We start from the raw sequence: 12947 nt of genomic DNA on the forward strand, positions 1-12947 counted from the left end.
ACTAAAAGAAAGAGTATGTTACTGAATCGATAAAACAATTAACCATTATTACTTCTCAGCTTTTCTTATCAGCTAATGTCAAGGTAGGACCTTAAAATGTGCCCTATGTTGACTTTTCACTGACCACACCAAAAATAGCTTAGAAAACCTATTGCTCCGACCCAATGAGCTGCAAAAAGAGGAAGCCTAGCCAATTAAGTATAATCCCAGAAAATGGCTGCATCCAGAATTGTGTTATTTCCTGGCCATTCCATACATTGTCCTGGGGCAATGAGAAAATATGGGGAGTTAGATGGACGCGTTCAGTTGCAATGTTTTAATGATGTTCATAAGTTAACCAACAAATGTGCGAAACCCTTTTCATTTCTCAGCAAGCACTCTCGGGCTCATTAGGAGTTTGGCGATATATGTTAAAAGTGGTGTAAACAGAATTACTGCCACTTTTACCACAACAACAAATAAGGAGTTGGTGCTAATTCTGCCGGCAGAAGGAATTATCGCCAAGTTTAAAAACAGTATTTCTGCAGTATCCCAAGTTGAAACACAGCCATTCCCTCTACCTAAAAGGTGGAGGTAAATGCATACAGGTGATGAAAAAGAAGCCACAGGTGCACACAGTCCACTCTAAAAGACTACAAAAGGTCTGCATCTGACCCAAACACACTTTCCAACACCATAGTGCCACTAGCTTGTCGCTAACTGGGACATGCAGCTCCTCCTGCTCCAAATTGGGCTGCCGAGGCAGGAAGAGAAGTACAGAGTGCAGAGAGATGGAGGAGATGCCTGCAAGGTGAGTGCACATTCCCTGGGTCAAGCCTTCACCCTGGACATTAACTGATATCCAGCCGATTGCCCTGTATCGGCTGAACAGGGAGACCATTGTAGAGCTACTCTCCCTGATCCATGACGATATCCACAGCAGGATTAAGACAAGAACAGCCTTACCCCTGCTGGTGAAGCTTGTGTTGTTCCTTCAATTCCTTGCAACTGGCACCTACCAGCACCCAGTCGGCATGCTGCATGGCATGTCTCAGCTCATATTTTCATTTGTGCTTGGGCACGTGCTGGAAGCACTCCTGCACCATGCTTCCTGCCACATCTCCATGCCCACCACAGATTAATGCCACAAAGGCATGTTTCTAGGCAGCAGCCCACCTGCCCATCGAAATTGCCATTCTGGACTGCACACATGTGGTCTTGGTTACCCTGCAGGCATCCGAGGAGGCATACTGCAACATTAAGCAGTATCATTCCATGAATGTCCAGATCACCAGTGATGTTGACCTCGTGGTCGCACACTGCTGTGCCCGCTTCCCTGGTTCCAGACACAATGCTACGGTCCTACGGAACAGCACACTGCCTTTACACATGGAGAACCACAGAGGCCAACAGACATGGATACTGGGTGAGTATAAGTGCTATCACACAAACTGGTCTCGCAGCACTAGGGAAATAGAGGACTGCAGGAACGACAACGCAAGTGAACACATACCTACACATCGAATGTCACAGTTCAAGACTGCACAAAGACAATTTAACACTGGCAGAAAGGAATGCCATGTAATCTGGTAAACATGTTTTGATGCTTGTTAATCTGCTTAGAATCACATGCTGTGCATATGGTCCGAATCCAGTGGTAACCGCAGAGTATTGCATCTTGTCTTTCGGGGACCGAAAGGGGACATCGGCATAGGCATGTCTGTAACACTATCCCTATCGTGACGTGTAGTGTACCCAAAATCCCTCACGCGCCGAGGTCCATCAGATTGTTTTTTTCCACTGAGATTACTGGTCGCCCTATTGCGGAGCTCTTTCATAAGAGACATTGTTATCACTTTGTTATCGACTTTATCGATTATTCCCTTAAAGTAATTTTGACGGTGGTTTCCTGTACTACGACGAAGACTGCATTGGACTTTCGATGCCTACGATCCGGCAGCAGAGCCGTCCACGTGGCCGAGCCCTCTGGCCGGCCTACACAGTAGGGAGAGTGGGGTAGGGGTGGCCATATCCTTTCAGCTATGTCTCACCTCTTTCCCCCTCTTTACCCTCCAGGTATGGTCATCACCTTTAATAAGGAAAGGACACCATTTAGGTTTTGCCCCTCTTGCAGGGCCAGATATCCTTGGAAGGACGAGCACTCTAAGTGCAATAATTGTCTACCCTTTGCCGACAATGAAGAGCAGTGCACGGCCAGTAAATTCCTGTGCCCTGAAAAGGTTATGGAGTACCGCGTTAATCGGTGGGCGGCCCATGGCATGTCGCAGGCTGGATCCTCTTCCCCCACCACCGCACCCGCCGAAAGTGACGGGGATACTAGTGATGACCAGGCATCCGTGTTGGATGCCATTGACCTCACGACAGACACTCCTAGGTCCGCCACGCCCATCCCCAACCCCGCTATGCCTGACGCGAGTCACGCTATGGGGATAACACTAGGCAACAGGGGAGTACAAGATCAAAGCCACACTAAACATACAACCCCAAGCCCGGTTTCGACGGTACCATCGAAACGGACAAAAGCGCCAAAAGGACCGCCAAAATTTTCGACGGGATTCTCTGTTCTTCAAGACGAACAGCCTTCACCCCATCCGCAGCAGCGTCTTGCGACTGGGCCTTCTAAACCAAAGGGCGCTACCTCCAAAACACATCCAGCTGTCGAAGTGCGCTTAACTGACGCTGCGACTCCCCCAAAGGCCCCGGTAGGAGTAAAATCTACCGCTAGGCCTCCTAGTCAACTGGCACATTGCCCTGATTTGCCAGACATCTCCGAGAGCATCGCTAGGATTACTTCGGCAGTGGGGCTGAAGGAGAGGTCTAAAGAGATGACGAAGCACAAGGAACGGGCCATGGACGTGTCAAAAGATGCCCCACCGCACCCCGATACTGGCAAGGACCACGTAGAGAGTCCTGTGCCTTTGTCTAGCTCTATTGGAGACACATTTCGGTGCCATAGGGAGGAGAATGAAAGTTGTCCACCCTTCTGGCTCATCTAAGGGTGTATGGACAGGTTGGAGAGGTTTGTCTCATTTGCAGAGCAACCTACCCCCAAGAGAAAAATGGGGACCTTCTCAGGATGATTACACTTCCATCCACCCCCGAAGACGAGATCCAGATGGACATGCATCAGGACATTTATGATGAAGAGGAGGATACTAATTTCCTACAGAACTACACTGTGGATGACCAAGCGGATCCCACAGGAGACTGGGAGGACAGTCACCAGGTTGAGGCGGCACCATGGGCACTCCCCACTCACGACCAGGACCCTGATGTCCTATGTTTGGATTCCCCTCCCTCCACTCCGGCCCGGCAGGCCTCCCCAGTGGACGATCAGATGGCGTTCAACACCATATTGAGAAAGGCGGCTGAATATTTTCAAATAGCCACCCAGGAGGCTTTGCCTGAACGGGACTTTGTGGAGGATATCCTCAATTAAAAAAAAACTCCAGCCAAGCCATATATCTTCTCAATTCCATCAAGAGAAGATTGGCTCCTTCCTTGATCACACCACCCCAGACTAGAGCAGTAAATCCGAGGATGGAAAAATGATTTCGCTCATCGGCTACTGACCCTACATATATTAAGGGCCATTCCACCCCCGATTCACTAGTGGTTACCACCACCCGAAAACAGGCGAGGGTACCGCTTGTAACAGGAGAGGCGCCTCCTGATAAGGAGTCGAAGAGGCTGTACACCTTGGGAAAGCGAATCACCATGGCAGCTGCTTTTCCATGCGCATAGCAAACAACACTATGTTGTTTGCTAGTTATGCCAGTGCACAGTGGAATATACTGCAGGAAGGTCTCCAGGAGGTGCCTGAGCCCGCTAGAACCAAGTTACTTGCCATCGTGACCAAGGACAGGCAGGTCAACCAGAACGTACTGAAAAATATGCTGGATGCTGCGGGGTCGGCGGGAAGATCGCTAGATCAAGGCACCCTGCTCAAATGGCATGCTTGGCTCAGGAACTTGGGTTTGAAGCCGGAAACCCAAGCAGCTCTTATTAATAAGCCTGTTGAGGAGACAAATCTCTTTGGTAAAGCAGTCGATGATGCCCTCGAGACTGCCAAAAAGGAGCATGAGACTTTTAAGTCCCTTCAGCAAATCACCCAAAAACCCTCACCCCAGATGGGAAGCGGTTCCCGCAGGTCCTTTCAGGGCCAATCCCGTTCCCCACAGAACCTGTATAATACGGGAAATACCTGGAACGAAGGACAGGCATCCAGCACCCCCGCCAACTATCCACCCAGGGGACAGCGGCGTGGGAAGGGCAGAGGCCCCAACACCGTGGGAGCCACAGCCTCTGGTCAGAAATGACCTTCGGATCCATGTCCCCTCCCATTTCACCACGGTCAGGGGGCGCTTAACATCTTTCCTTTCGGCATGGGAGGGGATAACGTCAGACCAGTGGGTTCTGAAGATGGTCGCCCACGGGTACTGTGTGGAATTTGCCCGACTACCACAATTCAGACCGCCCAAAGCACGATGCCTGACGCCTGACCATCTGCGAATCCTGATACGAGAGGTGGAAGCACTTCTGGAAAAGGACGCCATAGAAGCCGTCCCTATTCTTCAGGTAAACAAGGGTATTTATTCAGTGTATTTCCTTGCACCCAAAAAGGACCTCACCATGCACCCTGTACTAGACTTGCGCCCAGCGAACAAATTTGTCAAACCTCAAAAGTTTTGTATGGTAACTCTGCAGGAGGTAATCCCACTGTTAAAACAGGGGGATTACATGGCAACACTGGACATGAAAGATGCATACTTTCATATTTCAATGTTGCCAGCGCAAAGAAATACTTAAGGTTCATGATAGAGGACAGGCACTATCAGTTCAAAGTACTCTGCTTCGGCATTGCCTCAGCACCAAGGGTGTTTACAAAGGTTCTGGTGGTAGCTGCAGCACACCTGCGCAGACTATCTGTCCCGGTTTACCCTTACTTCGACGACTGGCTCATAACAGGGGACTCCTACGAAACATGCCTATTGAACACTCAGAAGACAATAGACCTCCTGTTCTGTCTGGGATTCTACATCAACGTGAAGAAATCCAGCTTAGACCCCAGTCAGGTCAAACAGTTTTTGGGGGCTCTAATTCGGACCAAAGACGGCCTCGTCTTCCCCTCCAACGAGAGCGTTCAGAACATGCTGTTTCAGACCCCTCAATATGTAGCCAGCCGGGAAGTGACAGTATGCAAGGCCATGCGACTGCTAGGAATGATGTTGTCATGCATTTATTTAGTTCCTCACGCGTAGCTGCGCATGCGTCCCATGCAAGAGTGGCTTAACAGCCAGTGGTGTCAGGCCAGCTGACAATAGGAGGATCCGATAGTTGTCTCGCCAGCCCTCGTTCACTCTCTGCAGTGTTGGTCAAGGGAGTACCCCTTGAAGGGGAAGGCGTTCACCACCCCTGCAGTAGAAGCCACTCTCACGACAGACGCATCTCCGCATCTCTCACGGGGTGGGGGCTCATCTGCTACAGCAGACAGCGCATGGAGTGTGGTCCCCTCAAGTAGCGTCCAACCACATAAACCTGTTAGAGCTATTAGCAGTATTCAAAGCACTGAAGGCCTTTCAGACACAGCTACAGGGGAAGACAGTTCTGATCTTGACAGACAGCACCACAGCCATGTATTACCTAAACAGACAGGGGGCACACACTCTCGAGGGCTATCCAAGCTGTCCCAGAACATTTGGATGTGGGCTCTCAAAAACAAGATGTTCCTACTGTCCCAACACGTTCCCGGCGAACTTAACCTTCTAGCCGACGTGCTAAGCAGAGATTTCCCACTGCCCACAGAGTACGAATGGCGCCTACACAAAGACATCGTCTCCAACGTCTTCACAGAATGGGGCTTCCCAGAGATCGACCTGTTCACCACCGAAGAGAACGCCCAATGCCTAGATTACGCCTCCAGGTAGCCCCAGAACCGCTCCAAGGGGAACGGATTCTGGATAACATAGTCAGGGAACTTTGTTTACGCTTTTCCCCCCCTCCCCTACTCAACAAGATCGTGCACAAGATGCATCAGGAACCAGTCACCATGGTATTGGTGGCCCCCATGTGGGCCCCCCAACCTTGGTTCTCTCATCTGATGGAGATATCCCTCTCCCCTCCTATGAAGTTGCCCTGCCCGTACAACATGTTGTCTCAGGACAGAGGGGAAACACTTCACCCATGCCCGCAAACTCTGAACTTAGCGGCCTGGCTCCTGAGGTCATAGAGTTTGGACACCTTCAACTCCCTCAGAGATGCCTGGACATACTTAGGGTAGCTAGGAAACCTAACACCCGGTATTGCTATTCCAGTAAGTGGAAACGCTTTCTCATCTGGTGCAATACCAAGGGCATCAACCCGAATGACTGCTCTCCTACCCACATTGTTTTGTACCTGACACACTTGTTAGATTCAGGACTGGTTTTTAATTCCCTAAAGGTTCACATAGCTGCTCTCTCAGCCTACACTACGTCACAACAAAAGGTGTTGTGGTGGAAAATACATGTTATTAAGGCTTTTATTGAAGGGGTGAGAGAATTCATCCCCCCGTCTCTAACCCAGCTCCCGGATGGGATCTTAATGTGGTTTTGACCAGACTCATGGGGTCTCGCTTTGAACCAATGCATAAAGCAAGTCTAAAAGACCTTACTTGTAAGACGGCCTTCCTAGTGGCTATCACTTCTATTAGAAGGGTTAGTGAACTTCAGGCCCTGTTAGTTCTAGATCCTTTTTTTACAGTCCACATGGATAAGGTGGTTCTGTGCACTCATCCCCAATTTGCACCTAAATTCATTTTGAAGTTCCATGTGAACCAATCAATTGAACTACCCACTTTCTTCCAGAATCCCACTAGCATGGCCGAAAGAAGCCTACACATACTAGATGTGAGCAGGGCAGTCATGTTTTATCTGGAAAGAATGAAACCGCTGAGGAAGACAAAATCGTTTTTCGTTTCAGTGGCAGCTGGTAGAGAAGGGGATCCTGTCTCTAAATCAGCTATCTCAAGGTGGATTGTCAAATGCATCACACTATGTTATACTCTTGCTAAGAGAGAACTGCCCTTCAAGCCCTCAAGCCTAGAGCACACTCTACTTGGGGCACTGGGGCTTCCATACAATTCATTGCAAATGTTCCCCTTGAGTCCATTTGCAAAGCGGCAACCTGGAGTTCTGTACACACCTTTACAAAACACTATTGCCTAGACACTCATTCTAGATCTGATTCTCAGGTGGGACAAGCAGTATTAAGACAACTGTTCACTAGTGTTCCTTCTCACAACCCACCTCCAACTCCGGGTACTGCTTGCTAGTCTATGCACAGCATGTAATTCTAAGCAGATTAACAAGCATCAGAAGATATGCATTACTCACCGTAATAGCATTTCTGATGATTGTATCTGCTTAGATTCACATGCGCCCACCCTGCTTCCCCGCTTGGGTGGAAGAAACATAGACGTTTTACTAATTTCTCTCTTTATGTACTCACTCACAATAGCCTTGGGCTCCCTCATGGTGGAAAAAATACAATCGGAGGGACCTCGGCGAGTGAGGGATTTTGGGTACACTACATGAGACAATAGGGATAGTGTTACAGACACGCCTATGCCGACGTCCCCTTTCGGTCCCCGAAAGACAAGATGCAATACTCTGCGGTTACCACTGGTTGTCGGACCATATGCACAGCATGTGAATCTAAGCAGATACAATCATCAGAAATGCTATTACAGTGAGTAATGCATGTCATGTGAAGCCATAATGGAAGGAACGCAGACACCACAAACATGCACAAGAGCAACTAATCACCCATCAGGGCACATGCATGATAGCAAAGCACAGGCTGAGCACAGGCAACATGCACTCTGCAATGCCAATTACAGACCATGAATGTAACTGCTGGTTGTGAGCTGCGTGCATGGTGTAACACAGCAATGCATATGTTCCCCATAGTAAATTACTCTACATTCAATTACTGGGATGGAAAATCATGTTGTACGTCAATTGAGGAAACATGCATGCAGGGAGTGTCCATCAACATGCCTTTAGAAAAGGCAACATAACCACAATGCACTGTAACTGACACCTGTGACCTTTGCCCTTCCAGGGGACTCTGGCTACCCCCAGGTACCATAGCTAATGGCACCTATGTGCAATTCACGTACGCCACAGGAGGTGGCCGACAATGAGGAAGAGGTCAGGACCAGGCTGTGCATAGAGTGCAGAAGGGTCGTTTTCAGGGCCTACACCAGACCGCAGGGGCCTTGATGTACAGGCCATTGTCTAAATCAGACAACATGTCCCCCCTTCCCCTGATGAGGGTATGCCACTCCCATAAGACGACTCACTACCTGCAGGTTCAGTACTGCCACACAGTGTGTAGGAGGGAAGGGGTGGTTGTCTGGTGCGGCAAGAACAAATTGACAAATATTTCTGAACACATCGATAATCACCTGTTTCTCACGTTTGTATATAGTCATGTTTTCAAAACATCACATTCACACAAAAAGGATTGTTCTGGCATTGCTTCAAGTGAACAAGTTTGTAATAGTGAAGTGTCAAAAACATACACCCCCCTTCTCACCTCTCCATCCCCAAACCCCACCCACCTCCCCAAACCCCCTTCTCACCAACCTACCCAATACACCCTCCCCAACATCCATTCCCTCACACCTCCCTTGTGCCTAGGAAAATAGTGTCATAACATATCATTTCCATGGCCTCTTGCTCTTTCCAGCCTGCTTGGACAATTTTGGGATCAGATTGCACAATGAGCGCCTCCTTCGGGTCCCAGGCAATGACCCCTCCGTGGGGGTGATGGAGGTGGGGGGCTTGGATTCCAGACCCCAGATGCATTGCAATGCGAGGAGCATACATGAATACACAGACTCTGCAAAGGCCCGCATTCCCTCTGTATGCTCCCTCATCCTCTGTCCAACAGTAGTGATGGCATCAGTTGACATGGAGAACTGCCGGCACTGGCGATCCAGGGACCTGGAAAATCCTCCTGATTGATCCCTGGGCACTGTCCCTGATGGCCTGCAGGTGCTGCACCTGAAGCTCTGCAAGGTTTTCAACTGTCACCTGCTGCTGCTCCATGGTGTCCAGTCTCCCCAAGGTTGCAGCCGGTGAGACAATGCTCGCTGTCACAACCTTCTACCTGATCGTTGCCCAGGTGGCAGCCTTCCTCTGTGCCAGCGATCCTCCACTGTCTTCTCCCATACAGTTCTTCAGCATGGCAAACAACCTCATCCACCAGTACCTGCAATTCAGCCCCTGTGAATTTTTGTTTGCGGAGCCTCATCACTGGCACATTTGCTTTCGTCTTTTCCTGGGACATGATTCTGCCAAGTCTAGTCTCCGGATGGCAACAGGAAAAGGGAGATTCAAAGTGGACAGTACTGGCTGCCGCCAGGCTTCCCGTTCGGGCAATGACGCTATTTCTGCCGAATATGGACGGAATTACCGCCTGAAGTCAATTTATGGTGGTAATTCTGTCAGACGGAATTACCAGTACCACCATTGGTGTGTGTGCGCGTGCCCAGCGACATCTAATATGGCAGTAATTTTGCTTCACACCATGACGGTAACGGTAATTCCCCAGGGGGTCAAATTACTACTGTATTACCACCAAACTCCTGATGAGGTCCTGTGCACGGGCACAGTGGAGGGAGAAAAAAAAAACAGCCGCCATCGCTTTTGCAATCCGTTTGCCACTGACCTGAACCAAATCTCTTGGCACAATCTGTCAATTTTAACAGATTCCATGTTACCGCACACGTACTCATTCAAATAGCCTAGCCGCAGTACCGATCTCCGGAGAATATGTGGAATTAAAATGTACATAAACCAAGCCGTTTTACACAGGTGTTTCCAAATCTCTACACCATTGGATGAATATTTGTATGTGGTACTGAATGCGCTTGAAGAAAATATCTAATTGAGGTAAATCAGATGACGGTTTCTTCAGATAGGTTATTTAAAGCACCCAAACTGAAAATTATTGAACAGATACATATCTGTCTTTTGAGAGCAAGTATTCTGCTAGTAAGGCCCTCGAACTGAAGTATATGGACCTTAGCAGATGGGAGTCGTAGGCAGGGGACTGGCGTAAAGGTAACTGTCGATTTCCCATTAAGCCTCTGCACCCTGGGCTGCTTTTATGTGGTAACCTATTACATAAAAGAGGCATGTCTGACAGTACTGGCTGTTGGGGGTGTGTTCAGGCAGTTGGGTCATTGGAACACATGTTGTGGAGTTGTGTGAGGGTCAGAGATTTTTAGAGTGAAGTTTGTGATGTGTGTGTCAGGATTGCAGGAGGAGGGCCGGTCCTTGATTTTAGGACGGTAATCCTGGGTGATGATTCTGGATTGGATGATGTCAGCTCTGCCCACAAGAAGTGGATTTTTCGTGCATTCGTTGTGGCTAAGTGGCTGATTCTTGGTGGGTGGAAAGGGCGGGTCCCTCCTTCCTTTGAGGAGTGGATCCAGGAAATGCATTTCCTGTCACGGACAGAAAAATTGATTTACAAATTGAAAGGTAAAATGTCTTCATATGAGAAGATCTGGAATGTGTTTAATGACTTCTTTTAATTTGTGTTTTTAACTGTTGTTTTTTTTGTACATTCTGTTATTATAATATTGCTGGTTGCGGATATGTTGTATATATTGTATATATTATAAATAAATAATAATAAAAATAAAAAAAACAACTCCACAGGCAGTACAGCCCAGCCAGAATGATCTAACTACAGCAGTTGGCAATCTTCATTCTCAAGGTGTACCTAGAGGGGGAGGTCAGCAGTGGGTCGCAGTAGTTAGGCACTGTGCGGCGTTAGAGCAAACACGAGAAGACCAGGCTAGTGTATCCTGCTCATTCAAAAGCTACAAAGTTGAATTACTCTCATTCAATTCACCTGCGAGTTCACCTTGAATGGTAAAATGTAATTACTTCAACTGGTATGGCTGCAGATTAACCATTTCATGCAGTTATTGTTTACCGTGTTTAGTGCATTCACCACGCCGTGCGTAGCAGCAGTGATTCTATTATCTATTAGAGTTCAACAGTATTGAGTTAATCGATATAGCGAGTATGAAAGTCCGAGTGCCATTCAGAACCCGTCATCTGCGCGCAGCAGGATTAAACCAATGAAATACATTATTTGATGGCTCACCCTTACTGGTTTAACTGGGGTCCCCGGCATCAAAATGTCATGCTTGGTCTGTGCGTAGTACACAAAAAGTTCCCTTAGACGGACAGTGCCTGGGGGCATTGCAATTGTAAACTCAGTACGCACATGTGAATTCGTAAATGTGGTAACGACTGACGAGTTCCAGTAAAACAATTTAAAAGCAGGGTGTCAATTAAAGCCCGCATTCCATCTAGCTGAAGTGGTCTACAGGAACCTGCAAAGTCACAAACCAGCCGACTGAGAGCTTTCACACGGAGGTAATATGCCCACGGCACAAGCCGAGGAGTCGAGTACTTGCTCGCCGGGGAACCCCGCGCTTGCATGACTTCTGTATGTGTAGTATGTAGACAGACTCGTGCCCTAGTCAGAAACCTGCGAAATTGGATATTGCTGAACTAGTAAACGTCCAAATTGACATAGAAATGCGGAGTAGACGCACTGACCTGTTGCTGGAGAACCGCTGCGGCGTTACTTTCCAAAGCCTCCTCTCGGGTCCCCGGGAAGGCAGGTGCTCTGCATATTTCTGCGTCAGGCTGCAGCGCAACCCCTTCTCCCCAATCGTTGCGCTTTTGAAAGAAAATCAAATTTACGTCTTTTTCCCCTAAATCGGGGACTGTACAATGCTTAACCTTCTTTTTCGAAGAAATATTCACTTTTGCCATGTTTTTATTTTAGTTTGTTTGACCCAATTATCTTTTCCTTGATCAACGTCGAGATAAAACGAATGAAAAAGAACACTAATGTGTCGCCTTGTTATGCCATCTTTCTGTTTGCCATTGTGACACACAGGACTCCCGTCTCCACAGTTGCACGCCCCGGTCGTGCGTGGTGTCCTTGTTGCGCAGCTCCCCACTATGCGAATCGGACCGTCAATCCTCCTGTCACTCTTTAACCTCCCCTTATCGCTTGTCGTTTCGCTCGGCACTCAGAAGCGCCGCTCGGGTTTGCACACAGCGCTCGAGCTGAGTCACGGGAGGCTGGATTTCGTACGCTTACCAAACGCTACTGAGCAGCTCGGGTGAACGCCGAGTCCACAACGGCCCACCCCCCTCCCTCTCTGCGGCCGTGCGCAGTGTCACAGGCTCACGCGTGAACCTGCTGCTCAAGTTGTAGTTACCAGATCAATATTACGTTTTTGTCGTGTATACAATGTGTGTTACCTACCAACTTTCCTTCCAAAATGTCATCTTTTGAAAAGAGCAATTTGCTATGGTAAGTGTGTTTCCACAAGAACTGGATATCCGTGCCTGTCCATTGAAGAATATTGGAGTGTACAATGGAATACGTTTACACAAATCCTGCCTTTATTTCGCTGCAACCACAAATGCTGTGGATCAAGATTCTTGATAGAATGGAATGTCTGTTCCCCGTTTCTCCCTCGGGTCAGGGAGGCATTTTAGGCTAGGCTTGAGCAGCCTGTCCACATTCGTGTTCAAATGCCTAGGTACCCCGCAGGGGAAGACTGGCAACATTTTGCCTGGGGGGCAAGTTTACTTTTCTGGCTCACATTGCAGCAAAGGCCCTCACTTCCAGAACAAGTAATGTTCCTAACCTCTGCGCCTCCCACACATTCTCAAATATATATAGACATTATTACATTGCTTTTATTCAACATATTTTTCAATTATGTTTGTGGTTCCTTACAGACCTGGACTCCTGGAAATTCCCACCCCCCCCTTTCTCGCTTACCAAACATGGTAACATTATTTAATCCGAATAATATAATTGGTGAAATGTGTAAACTGTCATTTCAGCCAAGT

General features: G+C 48.3%; 1 protein-coding gene across 2 annotated transcripts in view; it reads right to left on the bottom strand.

Annotated features, from left to right (window-relative positions):
- Positions 1–12175, bottom strand: part of ATP7B (ATPase copper transporting beta) — a 1159214-nt gene extending 1147039 nt beyond the window's left edge. For both annotated transcript variants that reach the window (XM_069640108.1, XM_069640109.1), the window contains exon 1: positions 11631–12175. In XM_069640108.1, the coding sequence (XP_069496209.1) occupies positions 11631–11849 (219 nt within the window). In that variant the 5' untranslated portion in view covers positions 11850–12175. The remainder of the gene's footprint in view (positions 1–11630) is intronic.
- Positions 12176–12947: the final 772 nt, after the last annotated feature.

This window comes from Ambystoma mexicanum, chromosome 7q (assembly GCF_040938575.1).
Source record: "Ambystoma mexicanum isolate Mex_15411 chromosome 7q, UKY_AmexF1_1, whole genome shotgun sequence".
Lineage (NCBI taxonomy): Eukaryota > Metazoa > Chordata > Amphibia > Caudata > Ambystomatidae > Ambystoma > Ambystoma mexicanum.